We start from the raw sequence: 15,382 nt of genomic DNA, 5'->3' as shown, positions 1-15,382 counted from the left end.
AGGGTTGTGGTGATAAAGTAAAACTGCACCGGTAACCAGCAATAACCTCTGAAGAAACTTTTCACCTGATTTACATTAATCGGTTGGAGAAATTTATTCAAATTGAATAAACCAGGGGGCTGAAAATGAGAAAGAAACCAAAGAAGAAATGACAAAGTACGGAGGGGGAGCAGGGGATGATCAAAAAGACACTTTTAATATAAGTCATTTAGATCTGTACCCTCAGAAGCTCAGCAGACTATGTGGCATTCTTCACTTAGGGAATAACTGAGAACAGATCAGAGAGACTCCCTCCAAGCCACGTTTTTAACTCATCTACCCCAGCTATCAGCGTCAGATGAGAAATGAGAAAATTAATGAACAAAAAATAAACCTATTAAAATGAGGGGGGTGGTCATTAATAGATGGTGATTTTCTGTTTAAAGCAGTTAAGGCAAAAGCTAACTTTTGTCACTCTCAAAAGGTAAACACTGCAAAACTCTGGCTTCCACATTTCTCTCCACCTCATCAAACTTTTAAGACATTTGAATCTGATGACAATTCACTGGGGATCATTTCTGATGGTGGTTCTGACTCCTGGTGATTCAGTACACAATCACACATTTGTAAACTTAGTAAGAGCAAAACATTCCCTGACTCAGGAGAAGTTCATGTATGTTCTTTTTCGCAGCTTTCTGTGCTGTCAGTGGCATACTTAGGACATAAAAGCATCACAAAAAGTCACATTTTCTTTCTACCATGTGTACTTAAATGCAAGAGTTCAAAGACCCTAACATGTCAAACTATTCAAAAATTAGACCCAGATCACCGAAAACAAAACTAAGTATCATTATAGTATTTTCTTAATATTCTGCACTAGCTAAATTATTTTGTAGGTTCAGGCTCCTACAGAAGCATGCCAGTGTTGAACCACACCCAACAGAGATAATTAATACCCTCTTTGTGTGTTCCAATTTTATTTTATTTTTTTCCTGTCTTCCTCTACCTCTGGTTGAAAGAGCCAAAATGTGTACTCCCTACACTATCACAGGAAACAAAGCAAGGGAATTCTATCCAAATTGAAGGATGTCAAATTCCCAGGCATGGCCAGGCAGGATGTCAAAGGTCATGCCCCATATTTGGCCAAAGAAAAATACTATTAATATATTTATAGCCAGAAAGAGTAACTATAAATCCAAAAGCTATGACCTGATGAAAGTCGGAAAAGGCATTAAATTCAAAAGTTTTTATGCCCACACAGGAAGGCTGTCCTGATGACATTTCAGTCCATCTGCAAAACTGGTGTGGTCTAACAAGTCAACGCTCTTATGACTCTTACCTGTGGGCCCCGTGCGGGTCTGCAGCAAAGTGGCCGCCAACTTGTTTCAGGCCAGAGTAACGCAACAGCAGCCCCAGGGAGCAGGGAGACCTCACCAGGAGAGATGAGATTTTGTGCAAAAGGCAAGTCCCGGACTGAAAAGTTTGCTTAATAAAATTCAATGTCATTTTGTTTTAAGTGAGTCCCTGAAACAGTCTAGGCAAGCCTCCTCAGAAACATGCTTAACAGGGCATGTGACTAAAGGGAGGGCTCGCCATTTCAAATCCCAGGGGTATATTCACAGTTAAGGATCACAAAGAATTTAGACAGGAAAGGAATCCCTCTGATGCATTACTTTAGAATCTGAGATGTTTAGTTTTCATTTTATGCTTGGACTTCTTTACTTCTTCCTCCCAGTCCTCTTTAAAAGTTATTTGAAACACAAATGGGGGTGGAAAGTGTGAATGAGGCTTAATTGGAAGCCCTGAGCTGTCAATCCCAGTAGAATGATCTCAGCTCTTGACTTCCGTGATTGAATGTGTTTTCCTTTTTCTCTTCTTGCCTTTTATATAAACACAGGCGGAAGTCATGGTTAGTCTAAGAACCATGGCCATCAACAGTCTGTCTTTGATTAAAAGGTCTACATAATTTCATCACAAAAGAAATTAAGCAGGGCCTTTCTATGAATACATTCAGCACTTGATATAACCCAAAATCATTTACGCTGTTCGACAGGATCACATGGTGTAAGTCATTATTTTAATTTTTTTTTCTTAGAAATAGAATTTATAAGGCATGCAATGGAATGGTAATGAATTCTGAAATTGACTTTCAAACATGCAACCTCCCATAGTTTGTGGAGCAGAAATGATCAGCATAAATGTGAGCTACGCATGTATCAATATAATATTCTCTACATTTTATTCTGTCTCTCCCCCATATTCTCCATCTTTAGCTCAAAATAAAGCAAAAATAAAGCAATCACACTAAGGAATGAAATGGTACAAACTTTAATATCCAAACTACTTATTAAATGAAACTCAATTGAGTTATTGAGACTCAATAACCTGGAAAGATGACTCAAGAGTATTTACTTCTGGGGGCGCCTGGTCTTAGTTTTCACTCAGGTCATGATCTCACGGGTTCACGGGTTTGAGCCCCGCATCGGCCTCCTCGCACTGACAGTGCAGAGTCTGCTTGGGATTCTCTCTCTCCCCCTCTCTCTCTGCCCCTCATGCACACGCTCTCCTTCAGAATAAATAAACTTAAAAAAAATTTTTTACAAAGAATATTTACTTCTGAGTTAGACACCACACTGAGAAACTCAGGCTATAAACTCTGAAAAGATGGATACAGACAGCGTGGGGACTAGCCTTGAAATACAGGGAACCATCTAGACACCAAAGTGTGGGCACGGTAATTCTTAAAGCTGTGACAACCATGCTTCTAAATTTCTATTTCAGTAACCCCAAATCTTGGTGTTTTGTTTGGTTTTTAGTATGTTCCATGTAACTAGCAAAGATATCAAAATGGCATTTCTAGAAATATAAAGCACCTTACAGAAAACATCCCGGGAATACAGGGATATATTACAGTGCTACTACAAAGCAGAGTGATCACAGCTGGCGAAGTATCCATTATAGAGGCAAAAAAGATGATGCAAATCACATCAAAACACACCTCATTACAGGAATTTTTAACCCTAAAAAATTTCCTTAGCATTAACTTTTTAATTGTCCTAAGTACTTCAGAAGAGAACAAAAAAAGCAATAAAAACCATTTGGTGAGCTCTTCTAAAATGTAAACCCATCAAATACTGTGTTTAAGATCAGTGTTAACAACAGCAACAAAAAAATAATCTGAAAGCCCGTGTCTTAATACAAATACAAAATAAATATAAATCTAGACCCTATATAATTAATTCTATTTCATGAATTCTAAGAGGTTCAAGAAACCAGTTGGGGCACACAGGTAACAGAAGAAAGTATAGGAATCTTTCACATTCAATGTATGCAAATGTAATAATGGGACACTAAAAATAGAAAGTTAAATTCTAAAAGGTTGAAGGAGAGACCAATTCAAGTTGCACAGGTTACATAAAATTCTCTCAGCAGGATGGCCCACAGGAAGCTTTCACATTCATTGCATGTAAATTTCATGACGGCATGCATATCTACCCATCCAGAGAGAAAAGGTTTACATTCAAGTTTAGAGAAATGCAACCAGCTTGGTACCCAGTACACAAACAACCTTAGTGATATTTACAAGTTCGGCAAGTTCCTCTCAGCCTCTCCCCCTCCCCCCTTCAGAGCTGGCCCTGCAGGGTGAGAGAAAGGGAAAGAGGTCTCCAGATGCAGACAGGTGATATAACGCTTGCCTTAAAGTAGGAGGGTTCTCCTACATTCAGTCACAGTATGGTGGGCTGAAACTGACGCTGAACCCTCACTGGTGGGACAAATTGATGATTCTCCAAATTACATATCACAAACTCAAGAAACTACGTCATCTCTGATACAAAATTAGGATGACTGAAGGTACTATCTTGATGCATTTATCCTGATGCAACCTACACTTAAGGTTATATGAGAACAACAGGAAAAAAATTCCTCTTATGTCAAAATAGTACAATAAAATCCACATTTGACTGTCACCACCTCAAGAATCTGCCAAAATAAGAGCCTCTAGCTAAACCATATGCAAACCATTTCCTTTGACCTTGCTTCCAAGCAAACGAACTATCTTAAGTATTTGATATTTACTTGTATAGACCATTCCCAAATATTTATGTGGTTATTTTGTTTTCAAGCTTTGAAGGACATGTAATATTTACAAGCCTAGGAATTATGTAATTCATTATAATTTCACTCTCCAAATTACATTTGAAATCCAAATACATTTCTTTTCAAATACGGAATGTAGAGTAAGCCCTTTTCTTTTCCCAGTTACCCTCACCACCACTGAAAAGATAAAGACCCTCCCATTCTGTATGCAGGGATTTCTCACCTAGACAAGATGGGTCTTCCCTCAAGACACCTGCATGGCAAGCTCCTGGGGTATGGAACTGGTAGAGGAAAAGCACTAATTTTCTAAGATAAAAAAGGAAAGCTGGGGGCACCTGACTGAGTCAGTCAATATAGTATGTCACTCGTGATCTAGGGTTTGGGAGTCCAAGCCCCACGGTGGGCACAGAGTCTACTAAAAAAGCAAAAGGAAAACTACTATGGGGGCTGGGGAGGAACTGAGGAGGCAAAGTTAAATGCCTCTGGGCCTCAAATAACTATTTGAGAGATACCGAAAAGATCTTTATCTTCCCACATAATCCAAGCTGGTTCTCATCTTCCTCCTTCCTCCATTAGACCTTCTCTCTTGGCTAGAACCCAAACAAGACTCAGAGGGTTAATCATGCTCTTCCAGACTTTCCTACTGCAGTTATAAAATAAATGCAGCCACGGAGGTCCCCTCCCCTCCCTTCCCGATGTCAGGTTTGCTTAGCTCCTTTCAAACTGTTAGCTCAGCAAACCAGTAACAGGAGGCCTCTCACCAGCCACGCGAAAGCAGTTCTAGAACAACTTCAGGATCAGGGTTGTAAAGAGAAAAACATTTTTTTCCAACTCTGCTGCATATCGAATCTCTAATATAAGACATTCACAAAACCATGACCCATTTTCCAGATCTGCGAGGAATGGCGATTGAGAAAAATCTATTTATCCAAGAAATGTGTTTAATCACACAAAAAGAAAACGGGCCACACTCTCTTCCCACCCTCTTTCACATAACAGCACTGCTTTACTCAGGGGAGTTAAGCAGCAGCTCCACACCCTTCAAGGTCACAGGATTTAGCATGAGGGTCACTTCTGTAACTTAAGACCAATATCATCTAAGGCGAAAAGTTAAGGCAGAGTAAGATTTTGTTAGGTCTCAAGGATCCACATTAGAGATGTTGGAACCAGGTCACACTCAAAAAGGTGGCAGTCTTGAGACTTCGTGTCTTTGCCCAGCAGCAGTGTGTAAGAGGAGCGTGGGCTGTCGGTGGTAACAGCACATCCCAGGTCACAGGTGCTGCGGTGCAGACCAATGCAGCACAGGCTTTAGAGGTGTCTCTTCTAAGACAGATGTGCCACCCACCAGCCCTAAGAACTGAAGAACCCATGTGACGTAGTGTCCACAGGGGACAGGCTACCTTAGAAAAAATGACCGGTCCTCCCACAGATCTACAAATTGACTCTGCCTCTCCTCCCAGGAGAGAAGCCTAGGAATAAGCCTACACTTCTCCCCTTCAAAATCAGAACTAAGATAAGACATAAGTTATCGGATGAAGATGTTTTACATATCTCTCAAAGATGAGTGGCAATTCTGAACCTCACTGGATCCACAAACATTAACAGTGGGAAAAAATCAGACTGGCCAATTACATACTGTTTCCTAGTGTTTCTGATCACTAGCAATCACACAAGCATGATATCCTGGTGTGCTGTGAAAGCTACTTTGTCCATGTGTTAGGTAACTTACAAATTTAATAATTCCTCCAAGTGAGCTCTTTCTTCATCTGTTTTTGTTTCCCTGTCCCCAAAGTAAGACACCTTCTAAATGATACTGTCTGCTACCACAAATATGTACATACTAGCAAAATAGCTTTCTCCATTTCTCCAACACTTGTTATTTCTAACATGGCCAATAAGCTTAAAGATCTGTATCTGTGCCTTTTTGCTATGCCACAGTACAGTTTCTATTACATAAATCTTTTGGTTCTCCATGAGCTAGCCAGGCTCACTCACAAGTATTTGGAATGCATTCAGTTATATATCGGCCTGACATCAGTTTTGGGTTTAGCCTATCCAGATTTAACTTCCTCTGGATCCACTGAACAATCTCATTAGAACATTCGTTCCTATACAAGGTTAGTGAGTAAAGACAAACTACAATGAGAAAGCTATCGAGGATTTCTAGGATTTAGCTAATGCAATATTAGAACTGACATTTAAATCTGAAAGCATCTTTTTAAGCCAATATAAATTTTCTTCATGATTGCCCTAAGTATATTTTGAGATTGCTGACTCCAACTTTAGAATTTCTCTTTTTTCAGGGAAACCTAATGCACTTTTGGTGCAAATGTAAACTGGTGCAGCCATTATGGAAAATGGTATAAAGGTTCTTCAAAATATTTCAAATAATGATCTAAAAAAAAAGGAATTTCTGTTTTTTCAAAAACACAAGAATTATGCTCAACAATGACCCTTCTTTATTTAAATCACTCTGCTCCCAGGACAGGACAGTATGAAGGTTAGGTTTTGTTGTTTATTTGTCTTTTTAAGTAAACTCTACCCCCAAGGTGAGGCTCAAATTCACCTGAATTCACCACCCAGAGATCAGAGATCAAGAGTTGCATGCTCCATCCACGGCCCATCCTGGCGCCCCTGAAGGTTAGTTTTAAGGAACAGACCAAGCAAAAAGCTAAATATTTTGGAAATACCTACTCTTCATGTTAAGTCAATTATGTAATATGTGCCATGTTCCATTATCAAATTCTGCATGTAAATTTTAAACCCAATGCAGTACACTGGCTTAACTTGCATTCCATGGGTTTCTATATTCACAGGAACATTTCTACAAAATTGAATTTTTAAAACTGAAAATGTGACCCTATTTTCATAACTTCTTATATTATAAAAACATATAATTTCATAGAAAAATTTGTTCTCATACATATAAAGTTCAATTTCCATCTGACGATATTCTACCCTATACTTTTTAAACTTCCTGTGTGTCATATAGCCATTACTCAGAGAAACTGATGCTTCCCTTATTTTCACGCCTTTATAAATGCCAGTTCATCATTTTGAAAATCAATTTAAAGAATTATCTGATATATAGAAAAGTGGATATGCCAATGGATAGTTACTTGATAAAACCAAGTATAATAAAATGATAGTAAGTAGAAACTAGATGGCAGGTATACAGATGTTCAATGTAGAATTCTTTCAACTTTGCTGAACATTTGAAAATTTTATAATGAAATCTTGGGAGACTAACATCCCATTTGCAAGGTCCACCTCAATAGCCAACACAGAACTCCATTTTTCTCAAAGACACTTAACCCTCCCTACTGTGGACTAACTACACTGATTTATGTGCCATACCTAACCTGCCTACAGGATCACATTCGAATCATTTTTCTATCGTTCAGATGCATCTAATACGACATCTTGTATACAATAATTATTCAACAAATAGAAAAAAATAATAAAAATACCGTGACCATCTGTGGAAAATAATAATTGTTCTTTAGTAATACTAATAAAAACATTATCACATTTTGAACACACAGAAAGCTGAAATATAAAAGACCCATGGTTCAAGAAAAAATTTCTTCCCAACCACATATTTACTATATAACGGACATGATATAACATGCAGACATTAAAGTCAAATTACAATATACAGCAACATGAATTAAGAAATCACCAGACATTCACTAAGAGAAGGCAAAAATGCCTTCAGGCAGGAACCAAGACTGGAAGTTGGTGGAAAGGACATGAGCTTTGCAGACTAAGCAAAATTTTCAGAACTTGCAGTAGAGGCACAAGATGATCCAAGTGCTGGGGACAGGATGGTCTGGACCTGAAATAAGAGGCCTAACCTAGGGGAATGAGTGGAGGTCGTGAAAAGAATGTCTCAAGAGACTGAGACAGAAGAGCTGACAGACTTGGGGACACCAAACAGCATGAGAAGAATATGCTGAAAAGGGCATCCAAGTCTGAAAACTAGGAAAAGGTTAACCAGACTATTAACCGAATCAGGGAACTCAAGATGGGAACCTTATCTGAGAGTAAGACGAAATATGGCGTGCTTGGGTTTAGACATGTTCAATTTGAGGTGAAAGTGGGACACTTATGGCCTTTAAAGTAACTGGAGACACAGGACAATAGATGGAGTCAGTTACCTAGGAAAGAGCCAGAGAAAAAGTCCACAACTAGTCCTGAGGTTATCTTTAGGATTGAGCACAGAAGAAAAAAATGAATGAACCAACTGGAGGAGAAAGCAGTATGAAAGCGGGGGAGGGATGAAGACAGTCCAATGTAACCCAGTCTCCAATAAAGGGATTTCTACAGAGGGGGTGGTCAACGGAAAACTGAGAAAATGGAAGGCTTAGACACTCCCCTGCCAGCCTTGGTGAACTCTGACCGTAAAGACTACAAGCTCAAGCAATCATGAGAAACCAAAAATCGGGGGTATAGAAGCTCATCACACAGTCCCATCTCGTTTTTTTTTTTTTTTTGTAATAAATATGGCCTGAAATAAAGGACACATATTGAATGTATGTCCTTATTTAATATTAATAATGCATCAAGGTGAAAATTCACCAAATAATAAACTGGAAAGGGATTGCAGATTTAGCTTTCTAATCTTATTTGGCACAATATCAAAAATAGTTTGCTTTTTTTTTTTTAACAGCTTATGTCAAAGCTACATGAGGATGAATGAAAAAGAGGAAAAAAAAAAAAAAGGGAAAGCAGCCCCAAAGCTTTCCAAGTGGCAAGAATAATTCAAACCAAGCCTCAATATTTGCAGTGCTTAACCCACAAATTTATAAACCATAGGTAGACAGTGGAGTGGGATGCCAATAGGAGGGTGGATGTTAAAAACTGAACCATATGAAATCACTAATGTACAAAAATCCATTTTCTTGTTTCATATGTTCCTTAGAAGACCACAAATAACAAGCAGTAATTTTCTGCAAAGAATTTATGTGCCACTGAGTTCTGTTAGTCTTAATCAAGAATTAGCAAAAAGGGACAATTCTTCCAGGCTTCGGTACACTTATATACAGCATATCCACTGGGACACAAACCGTCACCCCCTCAGACACCAAAAGAAACACTTTCTCAAGTTCATCCAATCCTGTTTGACAACTGAGGAGCAGCCCATACCAACTTCAGAATTTTGTACACACCAAGAAAAGGTGGTTATCTAACCCAAGGAAGGTCCCAGGGGATGGGGCAAAGGCAAGTCTCTGCAAGCTGTTACTAAGAAGGCCGAGGCAAATGCTGAACTGCGGAGACGCAGGGCTAAATCCACTTTGCTCACTCAATGCTCCAAGGCTCAGTACAACTACAAACTGCTCTAATCACCATGGGGTTTATCCTGCCTCTCCAAGAGGATTCCAGGAAGCCCCAAAGTTACGGCACACGCAGGGAAAAAAAAAAAAAAAAAAAAAAACCCAGCCGATTAAATTCCCATGATGCCAAGGTACTGGGTAGTTTCCAAGGGCAGAGTGTTCTAGAAAAATGCAAATAATTCAGGCTCTCCAAAGAAATTCCAGGCAAATACAGACAGCTGCTGTCTTAGAAAAATCATACAGAATTGTAGTTTAGGAGGCTGGATGAAAAGGCACAAGGACAGAGAGAACATGTCCAGCCTGTCAGGGATTCTAACTCACCACTGAGTATTCTTTCCCTCCTCCCCAGTTTATATGTCCCCTTAAAAGATTCCCTGTGCAGTGCATGGTATCCTAGCCACATTTGTGTCCACTGCCAATGTGACAGACTCTCAATAATGGGGGGGCGGGGGGGGGGGTTGTCTCAATGAACTTTAACCTTCTTTAAAATTTACATGAGTTAAAAATGCCTTCTTTCCAGTATTCAAATGTTTGCCACCCCAAGAAAATAAAAGCTGAAAAAAGTCAAAAATAGAAGTCACCACTCTCTTCCAAGGATCTGCCACAAATCCACAGGTAAAATAAAAATAAAATTCTTATAATTATCAATTAAGGTATTCACACTTGACATCAATTTTGGAATTTCTGAAAAAAAAAAACAAACAAACATGCCAGCCATAAGACCTGTTACGTCAGTCCCACATACCTTTTTCAGCCTTTAGTAAATATGATATCACACTTGGCTGCATAATTCCCTTACTCATTTTTAATTCTCTTACCACATGCTCCCTTCCCCAAATACAGATATTGACATTTTCACCCCACTGTAAAAAAAAGGTTTTCTTTTAAGGTAATTTCAGTAACAATCTAGAAGCTGGCCTCACCTTTAAAGAGGTCATTCTCTAAATCAAATGTGACTGCAGCAAGAAAGCATCTATCATCCCTGTGCTAGGGACTTTGTGGCTATTTAAATAACTCACCTGCAGATTACAAACCCTAATTACAAAATACGAGTTTTTAAACACAAAAAGTAGTACTGTCAGTTCATAAGCCAAATTAAAGAAATGTCATTGCAAAATAAGGAACATCTGAGATATCTCACTTGTCAAAGCATTCTTTTAACCGAAGTGCTCCAAATAGTGTCAAAACAAAAAACAAGAGTCAATTTAAAACTGCCATTAAAAAAAAAAGAGGGGGGGGGGGGGTGGACAGAACCAGAGCTCACAATACTAGTTCCCAAGCTCTAGAAAGCTTTCTATGTGGGAGGGGAAGAAAAAAAAAAAAAAAAAAAAAAAAGGTCATGGAAATGAAGTTTCACTATTTATAAATAGTGTACATGGTTTAAAAGATCCTGGGTTTTCCAAAAGTCTTAGCTTCCACTTTGAGTGTAACCTTATGATAATTATAGCCGATATTAAAACAACTGTAAAGCACATGTAAGGTACCATCTCTATAAATACAAAATGCGTATCTCACAAATATAACCAGTGTCTAAGGAACTACAAGTTTATGAACTCTTTAACACCTTCTCAACTATTCCGTCCATGAAAACCACTTTCAAATCCTCAGGCAGGCCCCAGAAAGTAAAGCACAAGCAACTATATTTAATTAAAGGGTCAATCTAATTCCCACCAGTAAATCACAGGAAATATTTAGTTCCAAAGCAGCCTCTCCTAAGTTTTAAAATAGTTAGGTTTTGGTTGATTCGCATTTTAGGACTCGATTTTTAAAGCTAAAAGTCATAGTAAAATTTCTCCCTTTTACGAACCTTTAAATCAAGGGAGTCTTTCAAATCTGAAAAACTTGGTTTCAACAAGTAACTCATTTTTATGAAAACTCGAACCAAAAGACTAGTTATGACTTAGAATACTTAAGGCTGTTTCTTTTCTTCTTAAAATATCCCTTTACTCAAAGTGAAAATGCACTTGCTGTAATCTGACTTCCACCAACGGACTCTCATTACACCTGAAACATTTACTCACTTGAGAACGGCAGCCCGCTCCTCCCAAAGCCCCACTTGGTTGCCACTGGGAGCAGTCACTGGGCCTCCAATTGTGAACAGATACCAACGATTCTAATTGCTCTTCTAGCTCTGAAAAGTGTATTTTTAAAAATAAAATTATAATTGCATTTTGGCAAAAAAAAATCAGAACAAAAACCTAATAAAAATGGTTGGGGGTTTGCTTTGGCCTTAGAATCTTTGTTTTGTTTTTAACTTGAAAGTTTGGGTTGTATTCCTAGTTTAAGAAGAATAATCTGATTTAAGGCCATATGAGAGGCAAAACTAAAAATAATCCCCAACATCGCCCTTCTCCATCTTTGAAGAAAGGCACTCCAGCAAGCTGAAGTAGATTGTATCCATTTCCAAGGACCTAAAAGAATGGTGTAAGTACACACCGTACTTTGAAAAACTTGTGTTTTTTTTTTTTTAATGGCAAACGCTTTATAAATAAATAGCTCAAGTAGGGTTGATAGATGAGCAAGTCAGGTCTTAAATTCAAATGTTAAGTAAAATTGGATTTGGCAGACAATCTTGATTTTGTGACTTAAAAGAATACATATCAAGCTTAAAAGAAAGCACTGTACCTTTCTGAAACACTTGGTAAAATAACATGTTAACGCCTAGTAATGACATTATTAAGTGGTACGTTTACTCTAAAACACACTTTGGAAAAAATAATATCCTGGCTCCTTCTCCAGGAACCTCAATACGTTAGGAGTATCTTAACCTTTTTGACACACATTAACCACAGGCATGACAGTGTATGTAAAACAACCGTGGAGTAACCAATTGCGCAGCAAAGATCAATCTTTATTAGGCTGTACAGTCAGGATTAGGGGTGAGGAAGAAGTTCCGAGGAGTGAGGAAGTTCTCCACTAAACTTTCACATCGATCCCTCCACCTGGGACAGCGAGAAACTGTCAGCTTCAGAAGGCCAAAGGAGAATGCACCCCCGGGAGGCCTCCCCACAGCCTCTCCTCCTGAGAGCCCCGGGGTCTTCTCAGTCTCCTAGTAGGGAAGTACCTGCCCCCATCCTGCGTCTCTCCGGGTCTCCCTCTCTGAAAGACAAAAAGGACCAGAGGCCCCTCATCTACGGTCCTCTCTTGTGGCAGGACGGCCCTACAAACTGCTTTGATGCGCACCTCCACTCCGACTCCCCGAAAACACTTGTCACAAAGCCCCCTGCCTGCCTCTGGGATCTGTACCTCCACGCTCGGTAACAATGAGGGGGCAAAGTGAGAAAGAAGGTACACACATCCCCAGCTCTGGTCACCCAAGGCAGCCTCCCCGTGCCTATGTAAAAGCCTCAGACCATGGGCGAGGCCAAGTTTGGGGACACTTCCCTGCGTAGAGAAGTACTGGCCTCGCAGCCCCGCGGCCGGGCCGGGAACCGCGCACCGCCCCAGCGCGCTGGCCCTTTAAAGACGCTCTCTTCCTACGCCTGCGGCCCCTCCCTCGCCGTCGCAGCTCCCGCTCCCGCCTCCGCCCCCGCCGAGGGTCACACTTGAACTTTAGCTCGCCCGGCGCGGCCCGGCGCCCGCGCTCCGCAGGCGGTGGCCGTCTCTTCGCACGTGTCGGATGCACTACCTCGGGCTCGTCGTGCCCGACCCCCTGCACTCGAGGCCACTTCGGGTAAAATCAAAACAAAGCAAAATGCACACCGGCCTCCAAAAACTGCGCTGCCAAGGGCCGACTCGCGACCTGTCCCTTCCACCTACAGATCGGTCCCCCGGCGGCGGGGCCCCCGATGAGCCTCCCGGCGCCCTCCTCCGCCCAGTGCGGCGGAAACGGCTCTTCGGCGCAGCCCAAGGCTGGGGGAACGCGCGTCGCGGCGACGGAGAGGAGCCGCCCTCACCCCCTAAAGGTCCTGGAGTAAAAGAAGCGGTGACAAGAGTCCTCGCCGGCCGTGGGGGAGCAGCTCCCAGTAAACCCCTTCCTCCTTCCACTGGCGGTGAACTTTTCGGCTCGCTCTTATGTCCACTTCTTGCCGTTACTTTTTTTCACTCCCTAATTCCCAAATGAGCCCCTTTTCCCCGTCCCGCTCCAACTCTCACTTGAGCGCGCGCACACACACTTATTCCTGTCCCCCGACAGGTCCTGGGCAAGCCCACCACTCACATCTGCCGCTTCTCGAGCTTTCCCTGCACGCGCTGCCCGCGTGCCCTGCACTTTCAGCCCAAGCAAACTTCCACAGCCGCCCTCTCATCTGCCTCACCACGACCTCAGGTGGAGGCAGAGTCCCCGCGCCCCCTCCCAGTCCGGCTGTGCGTCCCGAGGCCACTCACCTTCCAGCCCGCGGAGCTGTTGCTGTCACCCTTATCCTTGAAATAGGGCACGCTCTTGACCATCCACTCGTAGATCTGCGACAGCGTGAGCCGCTTCTCGGCTGAGCTCTCGATGGCCTTGGTGATGAGGTCGGCATAGGACAGGTTGCCCCACGCGTTGCGGCGGGACGAGCTGCTCTTTCTCGGCTGCCCTGCAAGGGGGCCGGCGGCGGCTGGGGGCACCGGCGGGTGCTGAGACAGCGGCCCGGGCGGCGGGGGCTGCGGCGGCGCCGGGTGCAAGCAGCCCGCCTCCGGGCCCTGGAAGTCCCCGCACAGCCCTCCGGTGGCGGCAGCTGCGGCCGCCGCCGCCGCCACCGCTGCCGCCGCCGCTGCGGCCGCCGCCACGGACCCGGGCGCCTGCTGGAAGTCCCCGCTCTCCTCCAGCAGGCTCAGGTTGCTCATGAAGTCGGCGTTGACAGCGGCCGCCGAGGCCGAGGGCAGGCCCGCGGCGGCGTCGGGGTTCGCTGCCGCGCCGCCCGACGGCGCCGGGCTGGAGGTGGCCGAGTTGGACTGGCTAAACTCCGGCCTGGGCAGCGGCCAGGTGCACGAGCGCGGCCGGGGCAGCGGCTCGAAGTCCGGGTCGATCTCCACCACCTGGGGCGCTTCGGCCATGGTGACCCCCACCCCTCCCCCAACCGCGGGAGAGCCAAAGGGTCGAGAGCAGCACAGGGAGCCAAGGGGGAGAGGGCGCGAAGAGCCGGTCCGAGATTTGGGGGGGCGAGGTCGGCGCCTCGAGCCGACGAAAACCGGGAGGAAGGCGCGGCGGAGTAGTAGCGCGAGCCCAGAACTTAACTTCGCGGGTCCATCAACATCTAGGCTCTTCCAGATTCGCTGCACCGGCAGGACTGCAGGCCAGAGTCGCCGGGTCGGGCAGCAGTCGGCGCCGAACTCCTGCTGACAGGGCCTGCGGACCGAAGAAGGACGGACGCCGCGGGCCGCTCGCTCTCCCGGCGGCGCGACCGCGGCGCTGCTGCCTGTTGAATGTGGCGGCGGCGGCTGCTGCTGCAGCGACTACGCTGCCGCCCGACTTACGGGATCTGCCGCCGCCCCCCGCCCGCGGCGGCGCGCGCGCCGGCCCGCCCCTGACTGACAGCGCACGCGACCAATGAGCGCGCGGCGCCGCCGCCCAGGCAGCCAGTGGTCGCCCGCCTGGGCGGGGGCCGCTTTTCCACCCGGGAGGCGGCAGTGGTTTGGTGGGGGGTAGTGGGATGTTTTTCTCTTTCACACACTCTCTCTCTTTCTCTCTCTCTCTCTCTCTCTTTTTTTTTTTTTGGATCTCTGTTATTATTTTCTGGTAATTCTCAAGTATTTCTGTGAGTCTCTCGCCCTCTCAGTGTTTTGATTGCTAGGAGGCAAACCAGCGTGGAGGCGGCGGCGACACTTTGTTTACTACTGAAGAGCAAAGCCGAGTACTCGAGAAGCTCGAGTGGAACAAGTCGCTCGCTTCTTCGCCTCGACCTCCGCTCGGGGCCCGAAGTGGGGCGGGGCGGGGCCCAGGGGGACGCTCCTCGCTTCGCGGGCACTGGGTGGGCGGGCGGAGGCGGCCTTGCGGAATTCTACTCTATCGCCCCCTTCTCGACTCCACCCACGATTTTTTGCAGAGG

General features: G+C 44.0%; 1 protein-coding gene across 1 annotated transcript in view; it reads right to left on the bottom strand.

The window, feature by feature from the left end:
* The window catches only part of FOXO1 (forkhead box O1), a 98,447-nt gene extending 83,628 nt beyond the window's left edge, over positions 1 to 14,819 (bottom strand). Inside the window, exon 1 of the mRNA XM_019447680.2 lies at positions 13,740 to 14,819. Coding sequence (XP_019303225.2) covers positions 13,740 to 14,390 — 651 coding nt within the window. The 5' untranslated portion in view covers positions 14,391 to 14,819. The remainder of the gene's footprint in view (positions 1 to 13,739) is intronic.
* Between the last annotated feature and the right edge of the window lie 563 nt (positions 14,820 to 15,382).

The sequence above is a fragment of the Panthera pardus genome, unplaced genomic scaffold (genome assembly GCF_024362965.1).
Source record: "Panthera pardus isolate Hobbes unplaced genomic scaffold, ASM2436296v1 HiC_scaffold_1, whole genome shotgun sequence".
NCBI lineage: Eukaryota > Metazoa > Chordata > Mammalia > Carnivora > Felidae > Panthera > Panthera pardus.
This window is presented reverse-complemented; position numbering and strand designations above follow the sequence as displayed.